This window comes from Akebia trifoliata, chromosome 9, assembly GCF_017979445.1.
Source record: "Akebia trifoliata isolate Shusen 1 chromosome 9, ASM1797944v1, whole genome shotgun sequence".
In the NCBI taxonomy this organism is placed as follows: Eukaryota; Viridiplantae; Streptophyta; class Magnoliopsida; order Ranunculales; family Lardizabalaceae; genus Akebia; species Akebia trifoliata.
The window spans coordinates 21,649,715-21,669,658 of record NC_141383.1 but is presented as its reverse complement, the minus strand read 5'-3'; the positions used below and the strand labels follow the sequence as shown (position 1 = coordinate 21,669,658).

Sequence of the window (19,944 nt, the reverse complement as noted above, 5' to 3'; positions counted from 1 at the left end):
TAAATCATTTACCATTGGGGCACACAGAATCATAAATCTTTTTCTTGTATATCCCAAGACAAATGATCTACAATTCTGTGATGGGGGTGGCGTATGTCAAAGGTGGGTGTCCAATTATCACGACTCTTCATTACAATTATAATAAATGATAAACCAATAACTTTCAAACACACTTATAATTAAGCTCTTTATCGAAAAATAAAGATCAACGGAGGTTCCGTTGTACTTAGATACAAGCAATTGCCCTTCTAACAAAGAAAATTAATTATATTTATATCAAAATGAAAATAACTATATAACTAATTACATAGGTTAAAATAGAGTGATAGAGAAAATGGTAGATGTAGCAAGAAAAATAAGGCCACGTGAGAAGGTGAGCTTGACCATAGAGTCTTGGATAACAAGTCAGTGACTTTTTATTTAGATTAATGATTTTCTAACCAGAAAGCCTTTACTTGGTCAATATTCAACTGACGTGGCACACACAAGCAACTATAGATCTTTTTTTCTCGGGATACACAAGTACAAATCTTTTATGGAGATGTGAAATTGTGTATCCCAAGGAAAGACCTATGGTTCCATGTCTATGACACGTCAGCCGAGTATTGATCCAGGGAAGACTTTCTAATTAGAAAGTCAACTCTTTTATTTCTGAATTGTGATAATATGACCCCCCCCCGACGCACACCCGTTTACGCCCATCTTAGAATTGTAAATCATTTGCATCGGGATACACAAGAAAGAGATTTATGATTATGTATATCCCAATGCATTACGTGTATCCCGATACAATGATCTATGATTATGTGATGGGGTGTGTGCCAGAGGAGGCGTTAGAAAATCATTACACTTTATATATAGGCATATTTAGTGTGAAATGGTATAAGTGTCATTCATCAAAATATATTTTTTGCTGAGCCAATGAACAATGGCACCATGCCATGCGTATTGAAAAGAAAATCAAATCCAAGCACTTAAATCACCCATAAAATTTCTCTCCCCTAACCAATCACTCTTTTATTTTTTTTTAATACACATGGAGTCATGCCATTGGTTCATCAACTTTGCACAAAATTTTTGTAAGAACAACAAATCTTTGTTCTTCATAACATGAGTGGTGTGAAAGGATGTAAATGCTTCTCTTTTAATCAAAAATTTTCATGGTGATTGAACATTGGGCATAGTATTTTGATCGATAAGGCCAACGTTGTTTCTGTTACAACAAAATCATGGATTGAAGTACAAAATCACTAAGAATTAAGAAAACACAAAGAGCAATCACACAAGATACAAGATATACATGGTTTGATCAAAATTGACTTACATCCACGGGCGAAAATGACAGTTTCACTATATCAACAAATGAAGAATCCGAGTTACAATCTCCCTCTCTATCTTTATCTCTTCAATTATGCAGCTAGTCTCTCACCTCAAGGCAACACACACACACACACACACACACACAAAAACAAATATATAGGGTCAGGATCCATAGACATATAAAGCTACTCATAAAGCTACAACGTGTTTTGTCTTATATGGGCAAAAAGACTCGAAATGAGCTGATTTTTTGTGAGGATAATTTTTATGGTGAGGAGATCATCTTTGCAAAAAATCAATCTATTCCAAAAATTTTAACCTCATCAAAAGTGATTTACAAAAAATTGGACGGTCCAAAATTCTTTAACTTGTAAACATGGGGCTAAAAGTTTCAGAATGGGCTGATTTTTGGTGAACCATTTTGCCCATATAAGACAAAACACGTTGTGGTTTTATGAGTAGCTTTATGTGTCTATGGATCCTGACCCATTTATATATATATATATGACCCTGAGGATAAAATTGACAAAGGCCTCTAATAGAAAACTTTTTATTATATTTTGGCATGGGGGCGTTGCCCCTACACACCAAGCATAGAGCTCGACCCCCAATACTCCACAACATAGTCCGAAGTCACCAATCATGAATCAAAACATAACTCAATACTTTCTTACCTCACTAAGAAAGTGTAAAGCTAGGTTTAACGTCCATCATAGCTTCCCCCACTTTCAAATGTTTTGGCCAAATACAATGTTATGAAAAGATATGATAAAGCCTTGACATTGAAAAAATGGACAAACCCATATATACATCATCACCACTTTCTTAACTACTCTTTTATTCTTAACAAATGACACAAAAATCTTATGAATTGTGATAATTTGACTACCCCACGTGGCAAACTCAATCGACTATCCTGACGTGACAAGATTGGGGAACTATAGATCTGTGCTCCTTGGAATACATGGCTGCAGTTCCTGATAAAAAGTGTATCTCGAGGGAATTGTGTTTCCAAAGGAGTGCAAATCTACGGTTCCCAAACTTATCACGTCAGGTAGTCAATTGAGTATGCCACGTGGGGTAGTCAAATTATCACGACTCAAATCTTATATCTTTGTGCTTAGAAACATCTATAATAAGATATTATATATTGTTGCAGCTGGAGAATAATGGTGTAAAAGTGCAAACTACCAAGTACTAAAAATGTTTATGAAATTATAGAATTCACTTGAAATTTCCTAATTAAGAACTAAATAATTTATAAAGGCATTAAATACTTATTAATCCATGTCTATAACCTTAAAATAAAAGAGAACAACTTAGGGGCAAATTTTTTTATTTGTGTCCAAATTTACGTCTAACCAGGGGGACTAGAAGAGCCAGGGCCGAAGCCAAGGCGTATGGGTCGGTCCCTCCCTCTGACACGTGCACCGGGTAAGTGAGGGTGCGCAGTCACCGGTGGCCCCATAGAACTCAAACTTGTTCTCAGATCTTTTCTAAATTACATTCACGTTGCGGGGTTTTTTCCTTTGTTAGTCTTTTCCTCTTCAAAACATTTGCTCCCAGTAGCTCTTCAATCCATTGTCTTCAAACTCCCAATATGTGCTCAAATGATAAATAGCTAAAAGCATGCATCCCTTCCCTTGCAACACTTGAAAGTCTTATAAAGTAGAACAAAAGCAACATTTTCCAGCAAATGTTGGAGTAGGAGGGTTTGGCATTATAATGGTAACAAAGAGATAATGTGGGTATTACAAGGGCAATTTAGACATTACCTGTTTTTCTCTGAAACTGATGACATGTCGTTGACTTTGGTCTTCTATAAGAGACTAATAAAATGGTGTAAATGCCCTCATCTTCAATCTGTAGCCAAAAGCCCAAAATCCATTGTCTTCAAACTCTTTAACCTCTTGTGGTAAATCGATCATATTCAACATTTTACCAAAATCTCTTGATTTTACTTTTCGACAATTTCCCCAAAAAATTTATCTTGTTCTGGAGGCTTGAAGGTTGAAGAAGATAAAATCTTGAATTAAAGAAGGTGGGCTTTTGGGAGAAGAACAAAGGGTTTTTGGTCATAGGTTGAAGATAAGGGCATTTAGGATTTTTTTTATTAGTCTCTCAAAGAAGACTTTAGCCAAGGAGATATACCATGAGTTTGAAAACACATCTATGTACTGCAATATGCTCATAGGTAAAGGAACAAATAGAAATAATTAAAGGAACTTTTTGTAAAAATAAATAAAAAATGAATAATTAACATTGGGTTGAGTTATGCTAACCCAGGCTCAACTCATGTTCTAGGAAACTCAGTTCAGGCTCACCCATCGATTGGATTGGGTCGGGCCGTTGGGATTGAGCCCAAGCCAGTCCACCCAAGTTGCAACCCTAGACTTACATGCTCACAATGTTTCAAAATGATGATACACCCCTTGACCTTGGTCTACTCTACAACACTAGCAAAAATAACCTATTTTGCATTCATCCTTTAGACAAAAACCCTTGAGGTAATTTTTTTTTACCTTAATTAGTCAAATCTCATTCTCAAGAACAATATACAATATTTGGAGAAATATAAGATGATGAATTTTCCATAGAAAAGTCGAGATGGATTAAATAGGTTTAAAACAATCTGCCCAAGAGCTTGAGGATGCTTTTTTGAATAAAAATCAAAGCTTTAGTTCGAGGTAGAGGTGAGGACATTTAGATCATTTTTGTCAGTCTTACAGAATAGACCAAGGTCAAGAATTAAATTAAAAACCCTAGGGTGGGTTTTCCAACATTTAGTAACCAAAGCGCAGAACGGGTGCAGGTACAAGAGCAGGACCGCGAAAGTGCCTAGTTCGAAAATATCTTAAAGTGGAGAGCGCCTCCAAAGTGTTATGTATTCAGTTATACATAATGTATTCAAATATCAATTTTACTATTGTATATTTCATTTGCTTTAATTAAAAAAAAATACATTTTTTACAATTTAGAATTAATAATTTTTAATAAAATAAATCCACTTTACAAATAAATCTATACATAGCTCCACCATAATCTATAGTTGTTATATTTTTACTCGCCCTACACCCATTGTTTGTTGCTTTTTTTTTTTACTATTTATATAGCTCGACTCGCCAACTCCAATTAGTTACGACAAAACAATTCTTGATCAATGTAATTATTAGTAATTAGATAATCAATACATGTTTTAACGATTGAAGCTTCTTCTATTTTAAAGGATTCAAATTAATTCTACAATTATAATATTATTTAAAATTTTTAATCAATCTCTAATTGTAATACTTAGTAATAATTCATTATAATATTTATTTTCGAGGATATACCTGCCTAATAAATATTTAAGAAATAAAAAATACTGAATTTGATATATGAAATGAGATTCTTTATGTGAGAGGGTTTCAACATTTTGATGGTAGGGATTGGAGCGGCACCCCTAACAGAAGGATTGGATCAGTAAGGTCCAACACAATGTAATAAAAATTAGATTGAATTCATTCGTCTTAATAATGTCCATGGTGGTTTTCTGAGGCAATTTTGGAAAGTTTCTTTTAAAATAAGACAATATTTAGTTTGAACGAACCCAATCATTAAATGAACCAATTTGGAAAGATTTTAATTTTTTTCCATAAGAGGCTAAGATTTTTGTCAACATATTTTTGGAAAGTTTTTCAAACATTTTAGGGAACTTAATTTTATTTTCTATAACAGAAACATTCATTAATAGTCAAATATTAACATTATGTTTTTATTATATAAAAAAAGGAAATAAATCCATTAATCTTATATTGTGACACAACCCATTCAAGAGCTGAGGATCCATGAAACACAATAGACCTCCAACTTGAACATTTCCTTTTGACTTTCTTTATTAGATTAGATGGCGTAATCCTTATAGTTTTGGTTTATCTTTTTGGAGCAGAGCATATATATATATTCTATTATTATGTTGGTTTGTGAATAAAGTTTGATGGGTTTATCTTAGTTTTCTCAGCCAAAAATTAAGTGAACTCATACCTATTTTTGTTCCTACTTTGATAAACCATCATTTTATTAACATTTATTCTCTCTCCTATATCATTCCTCCAATCTTTGAAGAATTTTTTTTTTTTTTTTTGGGATTGTTTCTCTAATGGGGAGTTTGAGTAACTTGATTTTGATAATAATTTCAGTTTTCTTCAGTGTTGCTTCTGCTTGTTCTAATGGAGAATGCAGGGTCAGTAATTTTTATTTATTTTTTTGTGTTAGATGTAAAAGATTTGTTGATGTTATATTGATTTGGGTTTTATGATTGAATGTTTTAGTTTGATTAATTTGTAATTGTAGCTACTCGATGAATGCTCATCGGATGGAGATTGTGCCGCTGGACTTTATTGTTTCTCCTGTTTCGAAGAATTCTCGGGGTCTCGATGTGTTAGATCAACCATTACTGACCAATTCAAGTTATTGGTAAGTCTCTCTCTCTCTCATATATGAATATTAAGATTGGGATTTGAGACTTAGGGGTGTCAATCATGGTTTCAAACCTCTCGTCTCGTCCATTTAATCGATTTAAAATAATTGATTTACATATATTTAAATTAAAATAATAATATATATATTTTTTAAATAAAATACGGTGGATTAGAAGAATTTTATTCATAAAATTATAATTTATTTACATAATAAGTGTTTAAATTCTAATTTTTTAAATAATTTTAATTAAAATCTACAAAATCCCGGTTGACTTGGCAAAGATATCTTGTTTATCTCAAGAGATAATGTGATTGATTTACATATATTCAAATTCTATTTTGATTTTAGATAAATCGGTACCATTGATACCCCTATTTTTTGTTAGAGCCGTGCTAGAATGACCTCAAGTTAGAACCTCATACTGCACTTCTTGACGTGAAAATCGATATTAATCATAGATGCTTTTTCACTCGTATCTCGATGAAAAGCATCTATGATTCCCATATCAACAAGTGTAATATGAGGTTCCAGCCTGAGGTTACTTTAGCATTATTTTTTTTTTAATCTTGATTGATGATCTATCCCCGTAGAGTTTTCTTATGAAAGCTATAATTTCTTTTAGATAAGTAAAGTTTGGCTTGAACTTCGAAATCGATCCAAGAAAAGTTGAGTTAACCTACGTATGATTTAAAGATGTGAAATTGAAATTTTCTTAGTTTTTGACCAAAATGACTTTGTTTATATTGATTTAAAATGTTAAGGTGAGGGCATTTTTGGAATCCTAATTTTGGTGTTGAACTACGTCTACCCAATCTTCTCTCATTATAATAGAAAATTTAATTTTGACTTGAACTTCGAAGTCGATCCAAGGGCTATCATTAAAGGTCTTATTCTAGTTACTAGTTTTTTTTGGTTAGAAAATCTAAAAAAATAAATAAATAAATAAATAAAATAAATAAAAATAGAGTTGACATTAGTTGATAATCTTGTTTCTTTGTTAACTAATGGATTTTTTTTTCCGAGCAGAATAATTCGTTACCATTCAATAAATACGCATTTTTAACGACCCATAATTCTTATGCGATCGAAGGAGAGCCATCGCACACCGGAGTTCCTCGAGTTACCTTCACAAATCAACAAGACACTGTGACACAACAATTAAATGTATGGGTTTTCTTCCTTTGCACCATGTTTTAACATAAAAAATTTAATTTTTTTAATAAAAAAATGTTTTTATTTTTAGAATTTATTTTAAATAAGATGGTTGAGTTGTTGCAGAATGGTGCCCGAGCTTTGATGTTGGATACTTATGATTTTGAAGGAGATATATGGTTGTGTCATTCCCCTGGGGGAAAGTGCAATGTTTTTACTGCATTTGTGAGTATTTCTTTTTTTTTTTTTTTTAATTAATTTTTTTTTTCTATCGAAATGTTTTAACATGATCAAAGTCTATATCTACCCACCATCGGGTGGACCAGACACTGAAAATTGACCCGATAGATTAAATCCAACAGTTGGATTTGAGTGTTTTTCATCACAATTTTTATTTATTTATTTATTTTTGTTACATATGAATTTTTAATCTAAAATAATTCATAAGAGTTATAGTATATTAGTATTAATTTATAAGAATATATATATCGCCAATATTTTCCCTTATTAGTGCTATTTTTACAATATTTTATGACTAAGATTCATCGTTACAATTAGAGTCTTATGCCAAATATTTGGTGTTAGTTAAACAAATCTTATTCTTCCATTCAATTTGGTCCAGAGCAACGTCTTTTATTATTATATTAAGATCTAGACCAATTGAACTAATTAAGATTGATTTGATAGGAACCAGCAATAGACACCTTGAAGGAAATAGAAGCATTTTTATCGGCAAATCCATCAGAAATAGTCACTCTAATATTGGAAGATTACGTTGAGACTCCAAATGGATTAACAAATATTTTCACCAATTCGGGACTTATGAAGTATTGGTTTCCAATGTCGAAAATGCCTCAAAATGGCCAGGATTGGCCGTTAGTTAGTGACATGGTTGCTAATAATCAAAGACTTCTTGTATTTACTTCCATTAAATCCAAACAAGAAAGTGAAGGAATTGCTTATCAATGGAACTTCATGGTTGAAAATCAGTGTAAGATATCTTCTTCTTTCTCACTATCTTTTTTCCTCTTGTTATCCATTTTATTTATTCGAATGTGTTTAATGTAGAATGTTAGATTCATTAATTTTTTACGAATTTTTTCAGTTTTCTCTCGTTTCATCGTCAAGAAATTATCGTCCCTCTCATTATTTTTCTTAAATTATAGATGGAAGTGATGGAATGAAAGCAGGAAGTTGCCCAAATCGTGGTGAATCGACTCCAATGGATGACAAAACGAAATCTTTGGTCTTGGTGAATTATTTTGAAACAATTCCATTCAAGCAAACCACATGTATGGATAATTCGGAGGATCTCATCAACATGCTTAAGACATGCTATGGTGCATCGGGTAATCGATGGGCTAATTTTGTTGCCGTTGATTATTATAAGGTACAAATCCAAACTCAAAACCATCCTTTAAAGACTTAATGTATCCTACCATCTCAAGAAGTATTGAGTTCAACCCCCCTCATTCACCAATTATATGGATTTATCTCGACTTATCTAATATGTGTGGTTTGTGGGGGTATTACATGTAATCAAGGATTTGGGCGAGATATGGTGCTCTAAGACGCCAGTTGCCTTTCTTCCAACTTGGGCCTACGGTCTGGACACCCCGTCATAAAAAAATAAAATTATACTAGAATCATTTTAATATGAGTTGTCATGAATGCACGCAGTCTTGGTATGTAGTTGGTTGCACGACTGACACACAGAATCATAGATCATTTTCATCAGGATATACAAGAAAAAGATGTACGGTTCTGTGCCCTTGCCACGTCAACCATGTACCCAACCGCAGACCAAGACCTCATGCATTCATCATTATTCTTTTAATACTTATAATTTTATTAAAATTGATATTTGTGTCTGTTTATAAATCAATACTAGGAGTGCAACTTGGTTCGGTTTGAGGTCAAATTGGAACCGAACCGACATAGGTTGGTTCCACTAAATAAGAATCAGAACCAAACCAAATTCCACTAGAACCAAACCAACCCAAACTAAAATAAAGTCGGTTTGGTTCGGTTCGACTTTACGGATTGCCAATATTCTATAAATTGTAAGTAATATTTTTTTAATGAAAAAACAAACATAAAATTTCATATGACAAATCACAAATCTATGCATAAAAACTTGTTAGTTTATTCATAAAAGATCATTAATTTATGTCCTAACTCCTAAAATAAGTCATAATAATTGTTACATACATATGTAGTTATTTATTGCATAGGGGTTTGGTTCTATACAAGTTTGATCCGAGAACTGAACCAAATTAATCGGTTTGCCATTTTCGTAACTCGGAACATAATCGAAACTTGTTCCAAACCACCCAAAGCTATCGGTTTGATTATCGATTTAAATTAGATCAAGTTGCACACCTAATCAATACCATATAACTAAGATGTTTTACCAAAACAACCGAGTATTTTATCAAAATTACTAGCTCAGCCAATGTTTTTGAAATATATTTAACAACAGAGCCAATACACCATTTTGTTATTCAGTTTTTTTTTCCAAAATTGATATTCTCTATATCCATTAATTGAATTTACCTTTATACCCTATTCTCAAATTCATAGTTGTAAACTTATCTTTTTGCAAAAAGGATACCCATTTAGCTTAAGTTCCTTTCATACATTTCTAACCTGAAATAAACCAATCTTTTTCCTAAAAGGATGCCCATAAAGCTTTATCTTTTTTATTTGAGGTTCACAAGAAAGCTAAAAAAGTAAACTTGCAAATCTTACCATACCATGATTACCCATTTTGGTAAAAATAAATAAATAGCAAAATGGATATATGGCTTTGAAAATATAGTTGGGCCAGTAATTTTGGTGTCTATAACTTCACATAACAATATACCAATGGGTGGCCTTCGGAGGCCCTAAAGAGAGTCAAACATTTTTTCAATGCATGGGTTAGAAGTTTTGAATAGGCTGATTTTTTGTGAGAATGATCTCTATGATGAGGAGATCATCCCCATAAAAAACCAGCCCAATATGAAACTTCAAGTCCCATCAAAAGTGATTTACAAAAATCAGACGATCCACAAGTCTTCAACTTGTAAACTAGGGTGAGAAGTTTCAGAATCAGTTAATTTTTTATGAGGATGATCTCTTTACCACAGAGATCATCCTTACAAAAATCAGCCCATTTCGCAACTTTTAATCTCTATTTTGAAATTTTTTGACTTTGTTTAGAGCCTTTGAACGCTTCTCTGTACCAATATCTAATAGAATAATGATTTTCTAACTAGGAAGTCTTCACTCAATCAATACTCCGCTAATGTGGCACGGACACGGAATCACATATCTTTTTCTCTGGGATACACAATTGCACATCCCTATAAAAGATGTGCAGTTGTGTATCCCAAGAAAAAAAGATCTATGATTCTCTGTTTGTGCCATGTCAGCCGAGTATTGACCAAGTGAAGACTTTCTACTTAGAAAATCATCACTCTATATAATAACAAAATTGAATATTGAAAATTGAAGGTGCCAGCTTGCAAAGTTGGTTAAAGGTTATGAGTATTCATACCAAGATCTGGGTTCAAAGCCTGCGTTCATCCACTAATTACTATCTCATTTTCTTGAAGCCAAATAATTTTTTCTAAAAGATTTTGGAGAAAAAGGACAATTAGAATATACCTTAAGTACAATATGGACGTTACTTCAAAATATAATAGAAATTGAAAATCATCTTATGGTGTGCATTATGTTGGTTTTTCTCTGAACTTATAAATGCAGAGGAGTGGGGGTGGAGGAGCATTTCAAGCTGTAGACATGCTTAATGGAAAGCTTTTGTGTGGATGCGACGATGTCCATGCATGTGTGGTAAGATTTTCACATTTACATAGTTATAAATTCAGATTACTTTGCGCGATTCTTTCAATTTGTGACTTAATCCTAACTTATTCATAAAATTCCAAAAAAAAAAATATTTTTTTAAGTTTAATAAGAAATATTCTTGAATTTTTAGCGATGAATACCCTTTTTTTTCTCTATTTTTTTCCCCGCCAAATTATTGGAGAATCTCGACTTTGTCACAATGGTCAGAAGTACTAGTTTAGGTTCACATGTATGATGAAGCACAGACATTATCATTCTCGTCTAACTTGTTTATAAAAAATTTGAGGTCAACTGAACGAATTTTGTTCCTCCATTCAAATTCATTTAAACTCGAATTCTATTAATTCAAGTGCATTGATATCCTCGATTTAGTTCCATCTACGTCTAACTTGTTTATAAAAAATTTGAGGTCAACTAAACGAATTTTGTTCCTCAATCAAATCCACTTAAACTCGAATTCTATTAATTCAAGTTCACTGGTATCCTCGATTTAGTTCCATCTACGTCTAACTTGTTTACAAAAAATTTGAGGTCGACTGAATGAATTTTGTTCCTCCATTCAAATCCATTTAAACCCGAATTCTTTTAATTCAAGTGCATTGATATCCTCGATTTAGTTCCATCTAAAGCAATGATCTAAGGGCCAAAATATACATTTCCCATATATATATATATATATATAGGGTAATGGATTTCTGCTGGGCGAGCCTTAAAATGGAATCCAAATTAGGCTCATTATCCAGCCCAAATAATTGGGACAGGCCCAACTTTAATTTTACCTTAATTTGAAGACTGCTACTAAATGTTTTTACTTGTTTTTCTGTTGCAGCCAGGATCACCACCAGGAGTTTGCACACCTGCATGAGAGAAACTTTGATGATTGATGAATGTATCGAGTTAGATGTTCTTATTTCTCTTAAATGACAAATGTGGATTGTTAATTGGATCATTTTTTAAGGAATTAAGTAATGAACTTATCCACCTTTATTTCTTAATTGATATTTAAATATTTTTATTTTATTACAAAAATACCCATTCGGTATCTTTAGATTGAACTCATCATGGTTTTTAAACTCGTCCAAGACCGAGACGTATCGCCCAAGTTAACTCGGTCTCTGAGCTGAACGAGACCAACTCATAAAATCATTTTTTGACCGAGTTTTACGTCTCACAGTTCAATTTTTTGAGTTATCTCACGAGACGTCTCAAACGTATTGGAAAACTCGTTCGAGATGACTCCGTATCGTAGCTGAACGAGACGAGATGCGATACCGAGTTTAAAAACCATGGAATTCATGGAAGACAAGAAGGTAATCAAGGCCCACACACAATATGTCCCCACTCCTCCATCAAAGAGATCTCATTGATTAAAATGCCAAGATGATAAAGTTATATAAGTATTTTGATTGGTAATTGCTAGCCATTAGATTTTTGTACCTAATAAAGTCCCAAATCCAAATCCAACGGCCAAAAGGTGTTTGACTAGGTGTTGTAAGCCCAGCCCAAATCCTTAGGATTGATCATGAGCCGGAGAATTGCTAGTTTAAGCCCAGCATGAGAGCAATCATGTTCGGCTTGGCAAAACTAGGAGATAGGGCTTAGTGTGAACCTATCCCAAGCCTATAGTAGTGTTGGGGGAGCATTTGTTGTGCTTTTGTCTCTTAAAAGCACTTTTGAAGTTCGATTAGCATTTGGTTAAGGCATGTGAAGCGCTTCTTGTAAAAGTCGAAAAGCCGAAAATGGAAAAAACCGAGAGGCGGTTTGGTTAACCAACCAACTACTTCATAAGATCGATCTGTTGGAAAGGACGGAGAACTATGAATATAAGAGGGTCACGGGGATTAACTAGGGTATGACACACCTGAGGGCGGAGGAAAATATACACTCAATACTCCCCCTCACCCATAAGGGTGAAATAAATCAAACCCATGACCTATATGAACCTAGCGCTCTGGTACCATGTTAACCAACCAACCACTACAAAAGACCGATCTATTGGAAAATGGGTGAATTATGAATATAAGAGGATCACAAGGCTTAATTAGGGTATGACACAGCTGAGAGTGGAAGAAAATTTACATTCAATAGGCTTAGACCGTCTTCTGGCATCTAGTGTTCGGAATCTGATGAAACTTAAAATACCCCCTTATGAATTCAATGACCAAAGTCTTAAAACTTTTAACCTAATTATTAAAAAAATTTAAAATTGTACCTCTTGACTTTTTAGGCCAATCCCACGCTTAGAAAAGGACCCTTTACTTTTGATTGGCCCCTTGAAGCCCAAGCCCAACAAGAATACTAGACATATCACACAACAATTTAAAGTTTGGCCTATTGGGTCTTCCCTAAGCCATGTGCACCTCCATTACTTAGTACTCTAGAGATCGTGATATAAGGGATGACAGAGGCCATGTTCTTCAACTTTGACTTTCTCAGGGAGTGTGTGTGTGTGTGTTGGTCTAAAAGTGTCACTTCAAGTGAATTTGGACACTTAATAAGCTTGGTTGATCGATACTTTAAGCATAATCATATAAAGTAAGTTTTTTTCAGTCTCACTACAACAGAAATTCCACAATGGATATAGAAAGCAAAGCCTAGATAGTCTATGAGATCTTATTACTGATTACTTTGACCAAGAAGATTACTTGGGTCTTAAATTTCCTTGAAAGATTCTCAATACATGTTAGAAAAAACAACAACAGATCTGTTATTAGAAAAGGTCCTAATTTTGACCCACTCAAACACTTTGACTAATAGTGTTTTGGAACTAATAACTTAGTGCTTAGTAGCTTACTTAACCCCTTTTTATCTTTGGTGTGGAGCATGTGAGTTGGTAGCTTAGGAGGCATCTTACACATGCAACCAATCTCAAAGATAACAATAAATATAAGATTTTGGTTTCTCTCTCTCTCCTCTTCTTCTTTGGTTTTTTTTTTTTTTTTAAATAAATATTGTTGGACTAATCATGGTTATATATTATATGATATCAGAAGGATATGAATATGACTAACCTAATATTGTTTTAATGGCATATTGTTTTAATGGCACTGTGATATGTTGTTTTTGTGTGTGAATAATGGGCTACAAGTGAATGTTGATTATCAAAAAGAAGAAAAAAAAATCCATATGGTTTATTTAAGAATCTATTAAGCCCTTTTGTTGTCCCACATTCTCCTTTTCTTATGTCTTCCTACTATGATCTTCTTAATAAATTTCATCTACAATTTTTTTAAAGACGAAAAAAAAAATTGAAATTATTTGTTACAACCTCAATAACCCGATCGTGTTCATGTGGAGTAGGAGTGCCTAATTCAACTTTTCAACAGGCTTTTGACCCTACTTAAATATCAATTTTTTTATTATTGATCTTCATTTGCCTTACCTAATAAGGTCTTTTTGTTCTTGTGATGTTGCATTAGCTACCCCTCCTCCTCCTCCTTAGTGCAAGAGGACTCCTTTCATTAAAGGCTAGGCCGACACGTACGGGAAAATGTGGGCGACGTATTGTTTACGTTTTCCCATATGTGTCCCCCCGCTTGTTATAGTCGCCGTTGAGCGATGTGTGTTGGCATACATCCCTTTTTTGTTTACCATGGCATGCTCTAAAAATGGCGTCGTCTGTCCAGTGGCCCCTTGTATGGTGTGCCCCATGTTCATTAACTTTTTCAGGGCACAACCTACCACCCGACTAACAAACTAACTTTGAACCTCTTTGGTTAAGAGGCCATCGCTTCCATGGCGAGCTAGCCAGGGTGACATTCCAGTTTGCCGCCCATCATGTCACCAACAAAAGGTGCCATGTCACTCGATCATGCCAGTGAAGTGATCTAGGCATCATCGCAAACCTACATTTACTAAATAACAAAAGTGTCGTCTTTTAGAACTTAAAATCGATTTTATTTAGTTTAATTGTGCCTTAAAAAACAGTTAAAGCTCCATTCTTGTCCATAGTTCAGTACTTCAGTTGCATTTTCACTCTCACTTGAAACTAAATAAAATCGATTTTAAGTTCTAAAAGATGACACTTCTGTTATTTAGTAGATGTAGTTATGCAATGACGAAGATATTTTCGACAACATAGCATTTTCATTCACACTTAAAAACTAAATAAAATCGATTTTAAGTTCTAAAAGATGACACTTTTGTTATCTAGTAGATGTAGGTATGCAATGACAAAGTGATTTTCGACAACATGAAAATGTAGTTACATTTTATAATTATGTTCGGTCTAGAAGAACTTAAAATCGATTTTAAAGGAACAAGATCGAGTGGTGCGCACCTTGCAAAGTGATTTTCAACAACATAAAATTGTAGTTATTTTTATAATTACGTTTGGTCTAGTAGTTGTCAATTGTCCATTTTCTATAACGACGAGGACTTACATATTTCGAAGGTAGAATAACGTGCAATGGCGTTGGCTTTATTTCCTTAGGTATTATTGAAAAAGACCAGCCCCAAAAGGAACCCCACCATTGCCAAGTTTCAACCAAACCTTGTGTGGCCAACAACAGTGACCAGATCACATGGCTTTAGAATCTCACTTTAACATGAGATTACCTAATCTATATGGGATATATATGTAAGGGAAAGAAGGATAAAAGAAACAACAACAAAGACAAGCTCTTAGCATCAAAACAAATGTTATGGGGACCTTAACACATGGGTGGGAACTTGAGAATGTAGAATGAAGCCAAGTAAAGCTATAGAATCTTATGCAACATGTTGGTTGGAAGCAAACACCTTGGACTTAGCTCTATGTTTAATATGTAATCTTAGCTTAAACTATGAAAAAAAACTTTTTTTTTCTTCTTCCCATTTAGGTTTCGATCATGATAATAATTTTATTTGGGAAAGTGATATGAAGTTTCGTAGCTTTGTATGCTTAGCTTATCATCATTTACATCTTATCCCAAATACTGGAGTGTGCAACATGAATCCATTATTGCAATTCATCTCCACTTAGAGATATATCTTCTCACCAAGGACGACGTACATCAGGTTATCCGACTCCCCCACCACAAACAATAACACTTCGGCCCAATAAGCTTATGTACCAAAAAGATTATCCACAATAATGACCAACATTATCGATCCTCGAACAAACCTTAGCGCATTGGCCCAACAAACATGAGCACGAGCACCTAATTAGGGATCAAAACCAAATAACTTGACTTGCTCTAGAGTGGTTGGAGTTTGCTAAGGGAATCGCGTCTTGTTGTGCTCCGAAGGCCGTACAATCTTGCTGAGCTGAAGTGCTATAATTATGTACATTGGGGCTAGAGAGCTTACACTCATAGTAGCCAAGTTCGGATTCGGAAATTATTTAGTCGGGGTCATATTGATTTAATTCAAATAAATCTAAAAAAGCTTCGAAAGAATTTGAATAATAAATATGACAATTATGCAACCTCCCCTAAGAATCTTTTCTTGTTCTTGAGATTTCAAGGTTGTATCATGGATTAATTTGTTGATTTGTCGATTAAACCAATAAACCTACTAAACTATTCAATTTGGACCATAGTTTTGAATTTTTTTTATAAATTTCATGGAATTTCATGGCATCTTAAGGAGGACATCCTCCCCAAGTCCAGGATGTTGGATGGGAATTCAATCAACATCAATCCCTAATGGTTTTTTAGACTAAAGGCTGAAAGTCTCCAAGAGGACGACACCCACGTTTTCTTTTGGACGGGTGCAATATCATGGTACAAATCCTTGGGATCCGTATTATTCGTATCTAGATCATTAAAAAAATTGATTGGCTAGATCATTTAAAGTTGAAAGTTATGGACTATAATTTTTTTTATTTTAGTTTTTACAACTGATTTCAGATTTTAATTTTCATTTTGAAACAAAAGATTTTGTACATACCTTAGGATTAGGGTAATTTTGATGAACTCTCTTGAATTTAATGAAACCCCTTAAATCTTTGATAAGTGATTTTTAAAAAAAATACCACTTCGCCAAAAGCCTTTAACATATTTTAGGACTTTTAATGGGTGAGTTTCGATTGGGATTGATTGAGCTCCAACCCGATTTTGAAGAGGCCAGTTGTACGTTAGACCAATCCTATACCTTTATTAAGCCTGAGTCAGTTAAGCCCAAACTCGATCCTAATGGACCCATATCGATCAAGGTTGGGTCTCATAAAACTCATGAACATTTTAAAATAATTTAGAATCATTTTGATATATTTTTTTTATAAAAATAGAAACCCAATCTCTAATTAAGTTGAAAAATAGTTAGATATGAGAGTAAATTTTTTCTTTCTTTCTGTTAACCAGGGGGGGGGGGGAGTAGTCGAACTTACGTCCGACTAGTGGGATTTGGAGAGTTTGGATGATTTAGTTGTGCCCTTGTGAATATTTGACATAAATGCCCTTGTCTTCAACTTATACCATACAAAAAAATAATAATAAGAAGAAGAAGAAGAAAAAACTCTTGATTTTCTCATAAAAACATGTCATATTCAACATCTATGACATTTTTTTAACCTCATTTTCAATTTTTAGGTTCTGTCTCTCTAACTTTCTAACCTGAAATGCACGATAGGATTTTTGGTGAATTAGGATGAATTTTTTAGTTGAAAAATCAAGAATTTTCTACAAGGGGTCGAAGATGATATCCAATAAATTAAAAATAACTCACCATTGTCGTCGTTAAAGAGCTTAAACACAATGTATTTTTTTTAATAATTAAAGTATTTGGTCTAGGGTGTCAAATGAAAGAGAATTTAAGTCATTTCACAATAATCTCTCTCAAGTTGACTGAGGTCAAAAGAATATTTCATCAATTTGAAAGCACATCACTTAATGGTCCACTTTGATATGGACTTTAGTCAACACTGTCTACACATTACGAGATGAGTAGATATTATCATCTTGGGAAATCATTGAAACGATGTCAATTTCAATGTCACTTTACCAAGAATCAATGATTTTATCTCCAGTTTGAGTCATGCTAGAGTGACCTCAAGATTGGACGTCATATCACACATTGTGACGTGAAAATGTGTAGGCAGCATAGATGCTTTTTCACCCGTATCTCAATGAAAGTATCTATGATTCCTATACATTTTCGCGTCAAGATGCGTAATGTGAGGTACAATCTTGAGGTCACTTCAGTATTATTCTTTTTTTTATTTATCCCTTGCATATATATATATATATATATATATATATATATTTAAAAAAAGGGTGGTTTGGACATAATCTTTCAAATTTTGCTCAATATTAGAGATTATCTTATATTTTTAAACTGATGGTTGCTCCCATTACCAACTTTTTTGATGTAAAATGACTTAAACACCCATGTCTTCCAATCTCCAATATAGCCCCCCCTGATTTTCTCCTAAAAAATTAGTCATCGATCTTCAACCTTAAGTTAAAGCTTTTCGAATTTGATCGTCATCCTATATCTTAAGCCTTATTTAGTTTCTATTTTCTTCAACCTTTCAATCTCAAGAACAAAATAAGATATCGTAGATAATTACAGGGACAAAGTTTTGGGTAAAATATTCAGGGATTTCTACAAAACATTGATGACCATGGGTTGAAAACAAGATTGAGTAAATATAAAAAAATGATGCGCTTTTGAGTTTAACGACTTAAAAGAAAAAAAATTCTACATGTATTGGAAAAAAAAAACTTGGAAATTTTTAAAATTGTCTTCAACATTAAGATTCTTTGTTCTTCAAACCTCTAGAACACGATAGGATTTTTGTAGAAGGGTTGATTTTTTGGTAAAAAAATCAAGAACCAAACTAGCTTTACTAACTTAGTAAAATTTCAAATCTTAGTAAATGTTTGGACCCACATGGATTATCAAATTGGAAATCTGACACCACTGCCTTCTAGATTTCTCGTATATATATATATATGGGAAATGTTCAGCACCCTAAGTTTTACCACACACTTTAACAAACGTTTTTTGTCCTACATGGGTTAGAAGTTTTGGAATGGGCTGATTTTTGGTGAGGATGATCTCTATGATTAGAAGATCATCCTCCCCAAAAATCATCCCATTCCGAAATGTTTAGCCCCATGTTTACACGTTGAAAAATCGTGGACCGTCCGTTTTTTGTAAACCATTTTTGATGGGGTTAGAAGTTTTGGAATGAGCTGATTTTTTGTGAGGATGATCTCCTCACCATAGAGATCATCCTCACCAAAAATCAGTCCATTCCAAAACTTCTAACCCATGTAGGACAAAACACGTTTGTTAAAGTGTGTGGTAAAGCTTAGGGTGCTGAACGGGACCCTATATATATATATATATATATATATATATATATATATATATATTTATATTTTGATCTATGATGTTGAATTATTGAACCCCCAAATTTAAAATTAAAATTCAATGATGAAAATTAATTCTTTTTTTTGAAAGTCCATAAAATTTTATTCCCTATAATCTTATGATATTAGATCATGTTTTTGGATGCCACAAGATGGTACAATCAAGAAACTTTCCTTGTTGACTTAGCAAGGAAAATGTTTTTATTTTTATCAAGGGCTTTTCTACTTCACATTGAGGATGAGCGGGGTCAAAGATTGTGTTGAACAGGTTAACCCAAAGATTTATAACTTGAAGATGACTAGGTCAAGCGGGGTTTTGCTAGCGGCTGAAGACAAGGGCATTTAAGTCATTTTACATTAATCTTTATTACAAAATGTAGTTCAAATGGGGGTATGGCTCAAGTTTGAAAAAACAGGGGTTATATCTAATATTGACCAAAATGTTGAGTGGTGTATCAAAATTACCCTTAATAAAGACTAATACAAAGATGTTTTTCAGTCTGCGTCAACCGTACAGCTGAGATGGATTTGATTCCTCGAGATTAGTTGAAAATATCTTTGTTCCCTTATTTACCCCTGTAGTTGAATGGGTTTTACTGGTAGTTAGAAGTCTCTTTCAAAGAAGGAGAAGGATGAGAAGAAAGAGCCAAAAGAGACAGTGAGGGATCAATCAATTTCAAGAAATAAAACGGGTGCACGTGGGGGGTACGACGAACCACACGTGCACACGAGGGCGTATAGCAATCATATGTAACTCCCTTATGTTCCTAAAGGGATAAGAAGGTCAAAATAACACTCCTCCATCATCTTTTTTTTTCTTTTTTTTTTTAAATTTATTTATTTATATTTATGTATTTAG

General features: G+C 33.5%; 1 protein-coding gene across 1 annotated transcript; it reads left to right on the top strand.

The window, feature by feature from the left end:
• Positions 1–5,347: 5,347 nt before the first annotated feature.
• LOC147394639 (PLC-like phosphodiesterases superfamily protein) lies at positions 5,348–11,740 on the top strand. The gene is made up of 8 exons (XM_086454113.1): positions 5,348–5,542; positions 5,653–5,775; positions 6,808–6,945; positions 7,060–7,158; positions 7,621–7,924; positions 8,100–8,323; positions 10,684–10,770; positions 11,615–11,740. The coding sequence occupies exons 1-8, from the start codon at positions 5,459–5,461 to the stop codon at positions 11,648–11,650; spliced, it is 1,095 nt and encodes a 364-aa protein (XP_086310239.1). The 5' UTR covers positions 5,348–5,458; the 3' UTR covers positions 11,651–11,740.
• The last annotated feature ends 8,204 nt before the right edge of the window (positions 11,741–19,944 follow it).